At 44.3% G+C, this 14,572-nt stretch overlaps 1 protein-coding gene across 2 annotated transcripts; it reads left to right on the forward strand.

Annotated features, from left to right (window-relative positions):
- The first annotated feature begins 623 nt into the window (after window positions 1-623).
- Window positions 624-11,465, forward strand: LOC110497065 (centrosomal protein of 135 kDa). 2 transcript variants are annotated; one of them, XM_090207926.1, is made up of 20 exons: window positions 624-750; window positions 1,232-1,439; window positions 1,549-1,614; window positions 1,736-1,892; window positions 1,983-2,191; window positions 4,657-4,812; window positions 4,933-5,118; window positions 5,246-5,323; window positions 5,453-5,604; window positions 5,767-5,882; window positions 6,007-6,161; window positions 6,352-6,407; window positions 6,565-6,733; window positions 7,146-7,256; window positions 7,695-7,880; window positions 8,104-8,271; window positions 10,298-10,479; window positions 10,689-10,793; window positions 10,925-11,077; window positions 11,240-11,465. In XM_090207926.1, the coding sequence occupies exons 5-20, from the start codon at window positions 2,111-2,113 to the stop codon at window positions 11,268-11,270; spliced, it is 2,085 nt and encodes a 694-aa protein (XP_090064052.1). In that variant the 5' UTR covers window positions 624-750; window positions 1,232-1,439; window positions 1,549-1,614; window positions 1,736-1,892; window positions 1,983-2,110; the 3' UTR covers window positions 11,271-11,465. The 2 variants fall into 2 exon arrangements, with proteins under 2 accessions (XP_090064052.1, XP_036807950.2); XM_036952055.2 differs by lacking the exons at window positions 624-750; window positions 1,232-1,439; window positions 1,549-1,614 and having other exon boundaries at window positions 1,626-1,892.
- The last annotated feature ends 3,107 nt before the right edge of the window (window positions 11,466-14,572 follow it).

Here is a 14,572-nt window from a genome sequence, read left to right on the forward strand (position 1 = left end):
ATTTTCGATGCTGCTTTTTCCACGCCACCCAGTGGCATAAATCGTATATTGAGTCAAAAAGGATGACTCGTTCCTGAGGGGCTGGCTGGGTTGGATTTAAAATATTATTTTTGGCTTATTTTTCAAAATCAACAAAGTAACAGGGTAACACTTGCCCCTCTGCAAAAGCAGCCACAAAAGGCTCACTATATGGAAGTATCATGTACTGTAGAGGGACAACAGCTAGGCTCGCACAAAACAGATTGACAGTGCAATTTATTATAGTAGCCTACTTTTTAATCCTGAGGAAGGCAACATAACTTTGATTTATTTGAAGCCTGGGGTGCATTCATTTTATTTTAAAATGGTAGCATAAATTGCATAGAACACTGCAATGCATTTAGCAATGCATTCAAATCAGTCATTCTGATGCATAATATTTTGCATTTAGATTTGGAATTACACTAGGCTAACATTATCTTCTGCTAACATTATCAGCACGTGCTGTCAGTGTGTGGTGGAGTACCGGGTCACTGCGTTGTCAAGGTAATGGACGCACACTGTGAAGAAAGGGCCTTTGCTGATTGGCTTGCAAGCTTGCGATATCGCGAATTCCCATCGAATCCTGACATCTGATTGGTCAGATCGTTTATCCGTATGAAAAGCGGTTTAGGAGCCATTCAGGGTTTACAACAGCAAACCCCAGTGATTTATCCAGATAACCTCACGTAACTATTTGCTAGCTACAGCTATAACTATTTCTTCCATAAAGTAAGTTGAAGATCTCTCTCTCAACCATTATTTGTTTTTGTTTACATCTAACGTTTTACTTAGACAAGCAGAGTAGATTTAGCCTAATTATAGTTAAGTGTTTAGCGAGCAATCTTGCCATAATCAAATCAGTAGCGCATTCGACATTTCAAGGCTAGCGTCGTTAGCAAGATTGCTGTGATTTGGAAGACACTACTTTGCAAACTAGCAACCTTTTGAACACCAATACTGTGCGGTTTATAATACATTCATAATCAATAGCTCGATTAAAATAACCTGTTCGCCAAATAAGGAACTTTAATGCACTGTTTTGGTTTGCAAGGTCAAATTTGAATATGCTTGGTTACCATGACAACATAAATTGTTTAGAACAGTGTCATAAATCAGGCACTTCTTGTTATTTTTTTATCTATCAGCTTGATACAGACATTTTCTTATGTGAATTATTTTCACCTAATCCCCATTGCCCTTCCTGTGTCAGGCTGCAGAGGTTAGTGTGGCTCGTGTGCGGGCTGAGGAGGTGCAGCTTCAGCAGGGGGTGAGGGGAGGGGGAGGAGGAGGTGGAGGAGCTATCTTTGGAGAACCACCAGGAGCCAGGCCATATCAGTACACCAGCTCAGCTGCAGGAAGAGCAGGACCAGCAGGGCCCCACACTGGAGACAACAGAGGACCACACACAGCATGCAGAGGTAGACTTACTGTGTGCCAAAGAGGGAATGCGATGTGAATACTGAACACAATGGATGAGTGAATGTCTGATTGAATCAATGCAAGATTTCTTGGGGTCTGGTTTTGTAGAGCATCATCGAAAACCTGCAGAGGAAGATCACGTCACTAGAGGGCGCTATCACCAAAGTGACACCTGTAAGACCACGACTGATACCACTATATTGCATTCTAATTCAACAGGCATAAAGAAAATAGTATAATCAATAGCCCACATTTACCATCCACCCTGGCTTCTGGGTTCTGGGCTATGTCTCAGGATAGCGAGTCGGCAGACACTGAACCAATAGAACTTGAGACCCAGCTGAACCCCACAGTAGAGCAGAATCAGGAGCAGGACCTGCAGGCCTTACTGGACCAGTTGCACCAGGAGAGAGACAGTCTGAACAGACTGGTGCAGAAGCTCAGCCTCACAGGTGAGTTACTCTGGGGCTGGACTGAGAGGAGAGGGGGTAGTGGAGAACGCGATGCCAGAATGTGATGTAACATTGTTGGCTATCCTACAGAGAGAGAGCAGGTCCTGTTCACAGAGCCAGGCAGCAGGGGGAAACGTGGCTCTCGTCTGGACAGCTTCTTGCGGAGCGTGGAGGAGGAGAGGGACTACTACAGACAGGAAGCAGACAGCCTGAGGAGGATGCTGAGGGGCAGGTGCTCCTGTAGCCCCTGTCGGGGGCACCTCCAGAGCCGCAGCCCCACCCGCCAGTCCCCTGTCAAGGTAAAGGAATGTCTGTCTAATATTAACTAGAAATGTAAATAGGGATTTGTTACACCATCTTCAGTGTTATAAATGTATAAATGAGGCTATATATCAATTTTCAGAAATGTTGGTAAATTAGCTAGCACTGCCTTAGACCACTGTGCCACCCGGGAGGCCTCAGAAATGATACATTTTTGACATCAATAAAATAAAACAATTAAATAAAAATTCATTGAGTAATATAAGATCTGTGAAACATTTACATTTGACATTTTAGTCGTTCAGCAGATGCTCTCATCCAGAGCGACTTAGAGTAAGTGCATTCATCTTAAGGTAGCTAGGTGCGACAACCACATTTCACAGTCAAATATACAGGATACCAACATTGCATTCTGTAACAGTTTTCTTCTGTTGAAGGAGAGGAGGACCAAAATGCAGCGTGGTTAGTGTTCAACATGTTTAATAAGGACAATAAACGTGAACACTACAAAATACAAAACAACAAATGTGGGGGGGGAGAAAAAACAAAAAACAGTCCTATCTGGTGCATAGACAGAAGACAACCACCCACAAAATACCCAAAGAACATGGCTGCCTAAATATGGTTCCCAATCAGAGACAACGATAAACACCTGCCTCTAATTGAGAACCAATCTAGGCAACCATAGACTTACATAATCACCTAGACTAGAGAACACCCCATAAACATACAAAACCCCTAGACTAGACAAAACACATACAGTGCCTTGCGAAAGTATTCGGCCCCCTTGAACTTTGCGACCTTTTGCCACATTCAGTGCAGCAAACTCTCTCCAGAAGTTCAGTGAGAATCTCTGAATGATCCAATGTTGACCTAAATGACTAATGATGATAAATACACCAGGCAGGTCCGAGATACTGTTGTGAAGAAGTTTAAAGCCGGATTTGGATACAAAAAGATTTCCCAAGCTTTAAACATCCCAAGGAGCACTGTGCAAGCGATAATATTGAAATGGAAGGAGTATCAGACCACTGCAAATCTACCAAGACCTGGCCGTCCCTCTAAACTTTCAGCTCATACAAGGAGAAGACTGATCAGAGATGCAGCCAAGAGGCCCATGATCACTCTGGATGAACTGCAGAGATCTACAGCTGAGGTGGGAGACTCTGTCCATAGGACAACAATCAGTCGTATATTGCACAAATCTGGCCTTTATGGAAGAGTGGCAAGAAGAAAGCCATTTCTTAAAGATATCCATAAAAAGTGTCGTTTAAAGTTTGCCACAAGCCACCTGGGAGACACACCAAACATGTGGAAGAAGGTGCTCTGGTCAGATGAAACCAAAATTGAACTTTTTGGCAACAACAACAAGACGTTATGTTTGGCGTAAAAGCAACACAGCTCATCACCCTGAACACACCATCCCCACTGTCAAACATGGTGGTGGCAGCATCATGGTTTGGGCCTGCTTTTCTTCAGCAGGGACAGGGAAGATGGTTAAAATTGATGGGAAGATGGATGGAGCCAAATACAGGACCATTCTGGAAGAAAACCTGAGTCTGCAAAAGACCTGAGACTGGGACGGAGATTTGTCTTCCAACAAGACAATGATCCAAAACATAAAGCAAAATCTACAATGGAATGGTTCAAAAATAAACATATCCAGGTGTTAGAATGGCCAAGTCAAAGTCCAGACCTGAATCCAATCGAGAATCTGTGGAAAGAACTGAAAACTGCTGTTCACAAATGCTCTCCATCCAACCTCACTGAGCTCGAGCTGTTTTGCAAGGAGGAATGGGAAAAAATTTCAGTCTCTCGATGTGCAAAACTGATAGACATACCCCAAGCGACTTACAGCTGTAATCACAGCAAAAGGTGGCGCTACAAAGTATTAACTTAAGGGGACTGAATAATTTTGCACGCCCAATTTTTCAGTTTTTGATTTGTTAAAAAAGTTTGAAATATCCAATAAATGTCGTTCCACTTCATGATTGTGTCCCACTTGTTGTTGATTCTTCACAAAAAAATACAGTTTTCTATCTTTATGTTTGAAGCCTGAAATGTGGCAAAAGGTCGCAAAGTTCAAGGGGGCCGAATACTTTCGCAAGGCACTGTAAATCCCCCATGTCACACCCTGACCTAACCAAAATAAAAAAGAAAACAAAGATAACTAAGGCCAGGGCGTGACACATTCCAGCGAAACAATATAGCGTTTAGCAAAAGAAACACATTTTCATTTAATCTATTAATTAAACATCTGAGAACAGTAATATTTTACACACACATGAAGGTACCCATAAGCAATCATTTCTGATGAAAATTGGTGGACATAGCATTTTGTAAATAAACTCTTCAAATATTACTTTTTCCATATTAATCAGAAAAACATCTAATTTCTGACCAATGTCTCCTGGACTGTGAGCACTTTGTCATAATACTAATGTAACAGCTGATGTACTCTTTTGAAATCTGACATCATGTCCTGTTCCCCTGTTTTGGGCAGGGGGGCAGCTATGATTCTGAGCTGATCAGGGTCTTGAGAGAGCGGGACGAGATGCAGAACATGCTGGATAAGTATGAGCGCCACCTGTCAGAGATCCAGGCCAACGTGAAAGTTCTGACTGCCGACAGAGACAAGACCAGCATGCACTACCAGCAGGCCAGTACCATTCTTAAAGGAATAGTTAACTCCAACAACACGTTTTGTCCGACTTTTTCTTTGCTCAGGACCAAATGAATGGGAAATAATTTTGCTGGTAACAATCCAATTCTTCATCAGGCCCAGCAGGAGATAGCGTCGCTGCGTCGCGAGGTACTGAAATCCAAGTCGTCGCGCGCAGCTAAGAGCAGTGTCACTGTGTCGGCTCAGAGCATCCTGAAGCGCGTGGAGGCGGAGAGAGACGAGGCCAAGGTCGACCTCCACCGTATGAGCACAGAGAGGGACAGTCTGAGGGAGAGACTCAAGGTCAATATATTAACCAGATTGGACAATCTACTTCTGAGTGTTCCAGCATGGCCATCTATTGACTACCAATTAATGTGTGTGTATCCTGCTGAGAGAAAGTGTCTATGTTTGTGTTGCGTGTTGTCAGATCTCTCAGGAGACAGCCATCAGTGAGAGGGCTCATCTGGAGCAGAGGGTGGAGGACCTGCAGACAGCCATTCTCACTGTGAGTGAGGAGGTGAAAACCTCCATAGAAACACAATGATTAGAACAGACACACTCTTTAAATGTCCTAAGTTTGAAATGGAATGTTCGTTCTGCTAATTGCATTTCATGGTGATTCTCCTTGCTGTAGCTGGAGCATGAGCGGGGGGACCAGAAGAGCCGTCTTGCCCTGATGAGGGAGTCCATGATGGGGCTGGAGGAGGAGGTCCACACCCTGGGCAGGAAGCTGACCGCTGCTGAGGACGAACACAGCAGGACCAGGAACGAGTGTGTCATGCTGAGGTAAGTAAGGAACCAGCACTGATGTATGAAGTCATGTGGTTGGGGATTCCCTTCCTGCATCAGCCACATACTGGACATGTGTGGGAGCTGTTACTTCTATAGTGTCCATTTAATCCCTTTAATATCATCATTTTAAGTGTGTGCTCGCACGTGTGTGTTCAGACTGTCCAACAGTGAGACACAGAACGCCCTGAGTGACAGCCAGCGCAGACTGACCTCCCGCATCGGAGAACTACAGAACTCCCAGGAGAGGAACAAACTGCTGGACGAGAAGAACGGTGAGGAGACGAGGTCTGCCTCTGTGTGTGTGTGTGTGTGTGTGTGTGTGTGTGTGTGTGTGTGTGTGTGTAATAACACTATTTCAGATAACCTTACCAAACTGAGCCTTATCTGTTGTGTCAGACTCTCTACTGAGGCAGATGTCTGGTCTAAGAGAGGAGGTGAGCAGTCTACAGTCCACCATCACTGACCTGGACCAGAGGAGAGACTCCCTGCAGGAGCAGCTGGAGAACAAGACTGACCTCCTTAACTCAGCCCACAACCAGCTGGATGACAAAGTAATCAACTGAACACTAACTACACACACAGCCAATTGTACCTGCCAGCCTACCTACCTGCCAGCCTACCTGCCAGCCACTTTAGGAAGTTGAAATGCCCACTTGGATATCACCTCATGAGATGTGACACATTGGTCTAGTATCAGTGATTGAGTGATGGTCTCTTTGGTTTCTATGTGTTTTTCTTCAGGAGAAGACCATCAGGAATCTCAGGTTGTCCATTGAGGATCTAGAGACATCAGCAGAGTGAGTCTGAGTTGTCCAGTACCACAAAGCTTCACACAGCAGCATCAGATGCCAGGTCACCATACTAAGGCTCACTCAGAAACGCATACGGATTGCACCACCTGTGTAAGTTAACCTCGAAACTCTGACCCCTGGCTGTGACCTTTCTGTTCCCCAGGAGTGTTCGTGAGGAGCTGGCAGGGCGGGAGAGGGAGCTGGAGGCTTTGAGGAGGAGGCTGGGGGATGCGGAGGAGGAGCTGGGGGCTTTGGCCAAGTTGAAGGATTCCACCCTGAGGGAGAATGCCCAACTCCAAGAGGAACTGGACATGAGCCGCCTCAACAACCAGGTCAGATACAGCACGTTCTGACCAAACCAGAGCACAATTATTATTTTTTAACTTTGAAATGATCAACCTTTTAGGGTTTATATTATTTAGGGAGGATGGTATGTAGCCTGGTATCTGTCTCTGTTCAGCTATTGTACTCAGCTATTGTCTCTGTTCAGCTATTGTACTATGTGTCATTTGCCAAGTGACAGGAGTGGCAAGGATTGGAATGTTAGCTAAAAAGACTGGAACTTGACTAGATGCCATGGGCTCATGGTCCAGAATAGTTTTTCATCCCAGGTGATTGGTTAGGGCAAACAGTAGTAGAAAACACTAGGATGCCATATTATTCATGATATACCAAACCTCATGGCCATTATCTCTTTAGAATCTCACGAACACTTTGTAAGGTCTAGTTTGTTTTGCTGTCCAGGCCCTGGAGCTGAATTCTGAGGACTCTGCCCAGGAGGTGAATGAGCTGCAGAGGAAGGTACAGGACTATGTGGCTGACATCTCCCGCACCGAGAACCTGCTGTCCACCAAGGTACCCTCTGCTGTAACTGAATGGATGATATTTCAATCTGTGATCTGTTAGTTATGTCTTGTCAAACAAATTATCACTTATCCAGAGTAGCTATGGCTTCACACAGGCAGCCCAGTTCTGATATTTAGCCCAAACATTGTCAAAAGAGCTGATCTGATTGGTCAAAATACCTATTAGTGGAACAATAATCAGAATTGGGGTTCTGTGTAAACGCAGCCTTTGAGTTCCAGATCAATTCCTTTTTGAAAATGTGTTTTTTTCCTTTCCTCCTTGTGCTTACTGTAAGCGGCAATCAACGTTTTCAGACTGGAGTTGGGTAGGGATTGATAGCCAAGACCTTTTCACTTGCACTGATTCATTGTGGAGCTAAACAAATAATCCAAATGTGTGTGTGTGTGTGTGTGTGTGTGTGTGTGTTTGTGTGTGTGTGTTCACCAGGAGCGGGAGTGCAGGGAGCACCAGGATGCTCGGCGGCGTGCGTCGGCCCAGGCCGAGAGCTGGGAGGGGCAGGCGCGGCAGGCGGAGGGGAGCATCAGCGAGCTGAGGCTGGAGCTGATGTCCTCAGACATGGAGAGACGCAGACTCAAGGAGAAGGTGGAGGCTCTGGAGGCCAGTCTGCAGGAGGTCTGTATAACCTCACTGTCTCTATCATGAGGGATTATCACTGGTTACACACTGGGTCGTATTCATTAGACACCAAACGGACTGAAACAGGGTGGGACTACCTGAAGTTGTCCAATAACAAAAGCTCATTTTAGTTTTCTATTGTAAAAGGTTTTTAGCTACGTTTTACCATGTTGTGCATAATGAAGATGACCCTGGACTCCTATAGTTGTGTGTATCCTAGGCGTTGTCTGCAGAGCGGAGCTGCAGCAGCCAGGTGTCTCAGCTCAACAGGAGTCTGCTGCACACTGAGGAGCAGTTGAGACAGACCCAGGGGGAACACACCGCCACTCAGACTGACCTGGAGAAGACCAGGGAGCTCTGTGTCAAACTGGACTCCAGCAAGGAGGCTGTGAGTCATAGAGGGGATGGTGTGTGTGTGTGCGTGTGTGTGTGTGCGCGCACATACAGTACCGGTCAAATTTTTAGAACACCTACTCATTCAAGGGTTTCTTTATTTTCACTATTTTCTACATTGTAGAATAATAGTGCAGACATCAAAATAACACATGAAATAACACATATGTAATCATGTAGTAACCAAAACAGTGTTAAACAAATCTAAATATATTTTATATTGTAACAAATCTCCTCCTTCTCTGAGGAAGAGTAGGAAGGATCGGACCAATATGCAGCGTGGTAAGTGTTCATCATCATTTATTAGACTGAACGCACAAAACAAAATAACAAAGTGAAATGGAAGAATGAAACAGTTCTGCAAGGTGACATATACTAAACAGAAAACAATCACCCACAACAAAATGGGGAAAACAGGCTACCTGAGTATGGTTCTCAATCAGAGACAACGAACGACACCTGCCTCTGATTGAGAACCATACTAGGCCAAACACATAGAAATATAACAACATAGAAAAAGGAACATAGACTACCCACCCCAACTCACGCCCTGACCAAACTAACACAAAGACATAATAAAGGAACTAAGGTCAGAACGTGACATATATTTGAGATTCTTCAAATAGCCACCCTTTGCCTTGATGACAGCTTTGCACACTCTTGGCATTCTCTCAACCAGCTTCATGAGGTAGTCACCTGGAATGAATTTCACTTAACAGGTGTGCCTTCTTAAAAGTTAATTTGTGGAATTTATTTCCTCCTTAATGCGTTTGAGACAATCAGTTGTGTTGTGACAAGGTAGGGGTGGTATACAGAGGATAACCCTATTTGGTAAAAGACCAAGTCCATATTATGGCAAGAACAGTTCAAATAAACAAAGAGAGATGACAGTCCATCATTACTTTAATATGTGATGGTCAGTCAATACGGAAAATGTCAAGAACGTTGAAAGTTACTTCAAGTGCAGTCGCAAAAAACATCAACCATCAAGCCCTATGATGAAACTGGCTCTCATGAGGACCGCCACAGGAAAGGAAGACCCTGAGTTACCTCTGCTGCAGAGGATAAGTTCATTAGAGATACCAGCCTCAGAAATTGCAGCCCAAGTAAATGCTTCCCAGACACAGTATCAGACCTTCATGGTCAAATTTCTGCCAAGAAACCATGACTAAAGGACACCATTAAGAAGAAGAGACTTGGTTGGACCCAGAAACATGAGCAATGGACATTAGACCGGTGGAAATCTGTCCTTTGGTATGATGATTCCAAATTGGAGATTTTTGGTTCCAACCGCAGTGTCTTTGTGAGACACAGTGTGGGTGAACGGATGATCTCCGGATGTGTATTTCCCACCGTAAAGCATGGAGGAGGAGGTGTTATGGTGTGGGGGTGCTTTTCTGGTAACACTGTCTATGATTTATTTAGAATTCAAGGCACACTTAACCAGCATGGCTACCACAGCATTCTACAGCGATACGCCATCCCATCTGGTTTGAGCTTAGTGGGACTATCATTTGTTTTTCAACAGGACAATGACCCAACACACCACCACGCTGTGTACGGGCTATTTGAACAAGAAGGAGAGCTGACCTCCACAATCCACCGACCTCAACCAAATTGAGATGGTTTGGAATGAGTCGGACCGCAGATTGAAGGAAAAGCAGCCAACAAGTGCTCAGCATATGTAGGGAACTCCTTCAAGACTGTTGGAAAAGCATTTCAGGTGAAGCTGGTTGAGAGAATGCCAAGAGTGTGCAAAGCTGTCATCAAGGCAATGGGTGGCTATTTGAAGAATCTAAAATATATTTGGATTTGTTTAACACTGTTTTTGTCACTACATTATTCCATATGTGTTATTTCATAGCTTTGATGTCTTCACTATTATTCTACAATGTAGAAAATAGTAAAAATAAAGAAAAACCCTGGAATGAGTAGGTGTTCTAAAACTTTTAATCGGTAGTGTATGTCAACATGTTTGTGTGTGTGTGTGTGTTAACAGTACACTGTGTGTGTGCTTGTAGGTGCAGTGTGAGCTGGAGCTGCTCAGGAAGCAGCTGTCCAGTGAGCGTCTGAGCATGAAGAGCCTGGAATCCATGCTGGTGTCCACCAGGGAGAAGGAGCTACACCGACAGCTCAGCTCCCAGGAGAGACACACCGAGATCCAGCTGCTCAGGGACAAACTCACCGCGGCCGACAGCAAGGCGTGAGCAGACACTTGGTCGCTGTTGGAAAGGTTTCTGATTTGTTCGGTTGCCTGTTTTGACAGCTTCCCTCTTTGTTTCTCTCCCTCTTTCTCTCTCTTTTTTTCATCTATCCACCTCCAACTCAATTCTCTCTCTCTCTCTACATTTCGGTCTGTCTATCTCTCTCTCCCTCTCTCTCTCTCCTACTCACTCTCTCTCTCTCTCTCAGGAGCTCTCAGCGTAGAGAGGTGGCTACATTGAGTACTCGTTCGGCACAGCTAGAGGCTGACCTGGACATGACCAAAAGACAGCTATCTACTGAGCGGTTTGAGAGGTCCGTCTGTCAGTCTGTCTGTCTCTCCTTGCTTGTTGTAAAGGCTTGGCTTGTGATTTACTCTCTCTCTCTCTCTCTCTCTCTCTCTCTCTCTCTCTCTCTCTCTCTCTCTCTCTCTCTCTCTCTCGTAGGGAGAGGGCAGTGCAGGAGCTGCGTCGTCAGGGTCTGTCGTCATCGTCCTCTGGCCTGCATCCCTCCTCCCCTCACCTGCGTCGCTCCCTCAGCCCCAGCAGGCCCCTGTGGTCCACCCCAGACCACCTGGCCAGAGAGAGATCCCCAGAGAGGTGGGCCCCCTCCCTGAACACCTCACACTGAATACAGCACACATATATTTCTACATCTCACTGTGTGTGTGTGTGTGTGTGTGTGTGTGTGTGTGTGTGTGTGTGTGTGTGTGTGTGTGTGTGTGTGTGTGTGTGTGTGTGTGTGTGTGTGTGTGGTGACAGGAGCCTGGGGTTCAAGGACCTCTACGACTGAACAGATCTCTCTCTGGAGGAAAGATACCCCAACCTTCTCTCTAGTCCTCACTGTGCTATGATGTCATTCTTCAACTCAAACTTGTGATGTCATAATCAGGACCTCAGGTTCAGAACAACCCTCCTAGACCGGAAATAGTTTCAACAAGTGTTATCTCAAATGTATTTTTTATTAAATTGTACAAATGAACTGACATCACTGTGTTTGGTTGTGTATTGATCTGTAAAATGAGTGACCATTTAGTATATTTTTGATGAAGATTTGATTCAAATGAACTACAGCTAAAAGAGGGAAATTATGTTCTTTCATTAATGTATTCTATTTTTTGTAAAACTTCTGAGAGAAGGGCTTTAATAAAAAATAATATTTTTTGTTCTGGTTTACTTTTCAGTCATAAGTCAGTTGAACCTTGCAGAATGGTACTGTAGGCTACATGTTCAACTGGCCACTCAGTCTCTGTCTCTCGCCCTGGGTTGCTTTGTTCTCTAAATCATAGATGGGAAACTGGTGGTCTGCACAGCCCCCCTTTTGTAGGCCCGCGGATCAATTTACAAAATTTGTTATTTTGATTTATTGTTGCTGGGGTCTCAACTTACTGTTGAGAGTTAGAATAGTAGACGGTGCAATTGTGCATCAGCAGTTTTTCTCTTGTAATGTCAGTCACTGACGGTCACTCAATTAGCCCGTCAGCAAATTTGAGTTATGATTGGTAAGTTAGTTGAGCCATCTAAACTTATAGTAATCTTGGTGAAATTACCGACTGGGGGCCCCCATTGATAATGTTATTCACTCTCAGATATCATATTAAAAACTGCAATTATTTCTCTCCAACCTATGGCAAAATTAATAGAATTGCAGGAAATTAGCTGTAACACTGCTCATTTTTCTCTGCGCCATTGCATAATGAGCAGAATTGCATGAAATTAGCCTAGTGGTTAGAGCGTTGGGCCAGTAACCGAAAGGTTGCTGGATCGAGTCCCCGAGCTGACGAGGTAAACACGGCAGTTAACCCACTGTTCCCCGGTAGGCCTTCATTGTAAATAAGAATTTGTTCTTAACTGACTTGCCTAGTTAAATAAAGGTTAAATACATTTTTTTTACATAAAATATACAATTTCTAAGTATTCTCAGCCCAATGGCAAAATGTTTATAATTGCCTCAATCTTGCTTTAAAACTGCAACATTTTCTCTACGCCCCAAGGCAAAATGTGGAAAACTGCAGGAAATGAACTGAAACATAAATGTTTTCTCTCTGCTGCCACTAAAATGTTTTGCTCACAAGGGCCCCCAAAGTGCTATGGCCGACTCTGACTGCATGTGTTCGGTATGCAGACCTGCTAGCTACATGAGTTCAGTTTATTCCCGGCCCCCACCCCAATCAAAGTCGCCCATCCCTACTCTAACTCAACAGAAGGCAGGTACAGTAGGTTATACGTGCTATGACCAATCACCATGTTTACTGTATGACTAGACAGACACATGGTAATCCTGCAATAAACTAAACAGATTGGACAGGCACAGTACACCCAACATGGGAAACAGCATTTACAATCATTAGGAAAGATAATATCACAGGGGTTTGTGAAACACAAGCGGCAATCTATTTGAATATACCGTTTCTATGGCATAAACCGATACTCTCACATCACACATCAATCAACAATAAAAAAAGAAGCTTGCACTGTTTCTATCCAGCATTATTTTATGACATTGTGTAATAATATGGTTCATTGGGCGTGGAAAGATGTGCTTCGGAGAGATGAAATAAGACCAATAATAAGACTAATAACGAGGAAAGACGTGAGAACAAGGTCACCTTCAGCACTAAAATAGGAAAGCCCTGAAGAGGGAAGGAGAACGGAAAGAGAGAGAGAGCAGTGAAGACACAGTGGGGGGTACCAGCTAGTTATACCTGTGGAGGGCGTTCTGTAGAAATTAGTATTGGGGGGGAGGGGGGTGTGTGTGTAGTTTCATGGTGTGACTAGCAGTGTGCCAGGTGTGTCATAACACTCCTGTTCTGTCTCAGAAGTAGATTGGGTAGGCTGAATGTCTGCGTCCTGCCCAAGGTAATGACTATCCAAAGGTTGCTGTCAGGTTGCTGCCAGGCTGCTGCCTGACTACAGGATGCAGGAGAGCAGAATTTCTAGTCCCCCCCAAGTTTTCTGTATTTCATTTTATTGTTAATTTGGAAATCTGTTACAAAAAATTCCTATGCGTGATAGAGATACACAGTGTATGTGATCCTTTAGACATGTAAACAAGGGTTGAAATGATTATGTTTTAGTCAAATATTAGATCTGTTTGGGCTTCTTGCGGTCAATCTACAGTCTACAAATGATTTGTAATTATGTTCTGGCCCCTTGACCAGCCGCTCAAGAAACAATCGTCCCGAGGCTGAATCTGGTTGATGATCTCTGTTCTAGCGGGTCTCTAGAATGGCAGAAATCATCTACATAGAAATAGAAAGAGTAGAATGGATATCAATTGGATTTTTTTCCCACTACAAGACCATGGTACTGGCCTACCGAGCAGTAAGAGGAAATGACCCTCCCTACCGTCAGGCTATGCTCAACATCCTACACCCCAACCTAAGCACTCCGTTCTGCCATGACAGTGGTGTTCCCATTATAGTGGATCAACAGAAGTTGCCATTTACTTTAAACAGTCAAGTACACAGAGGGGTGAAAACATCAATGTTTGTAGGGTCTTGTTCCACAAATGTGAAGAACACTGAGAAATGCACTGAACTCTGAGAGATGAATGTGAAAAGCTTTGAAATGGGAAGATATTGTACCTTGCTATACCTTCATTTGGAATTCACCCCATGTTCTTCATAAATATGAAAGAAAGAAGTGGGTCTCAGAAAGGATAGTTAATAATCGAACAGATGCTCGCCTCTCCCTTGCCACACCATTCCTCTGGAAACCATGACAGCGAGGTTAATGTTTACACAAGCCTTCTTTGTTGGGGAGCAACACACAAGACATTGGACATTTCTAACTCTGGTGGTCAATGTTTTCTGGGCTGAGGTGTGCAGGTTCCTCCTTTGCCTGTACAGGCAACATAAGGCCACACTCATAGAGGTAGTATTATTACATGTTTGTATTTCACAATGATTTTCAGAAGGCCAGTCCTGAAAGCACACTTTGTCCAGGGAGGGAGTGGAGGGAGTGGTGTCAGAAAGGTGAGCTGTCTGACGCCTAACCATTGATTGGGTGGGTGGGACTGCCTGGGCTGCTTTTGTAAGGACCGGGGCTAATGTTTCACTCAGGCAACAGTGTACTTGAATTGGAGTAGTCAGA

Source organism: Oncorhynchus mykiss, chromosome 18 (genome assembly GCF_057628025.1).
Source record: "Oncorhynchus mykiss isolate SJ-2025 chromosome 18, ASM5762802v1, whole genome shotgun sequence".
Taxonomy (NCBI): domain Eukaryota; kingdom Metazoa; phylum Chordata; class Actinopteri; order Salmoniformes; family Salmonidae; genus Oncorhynchus; species Oncorhynchus mykiss.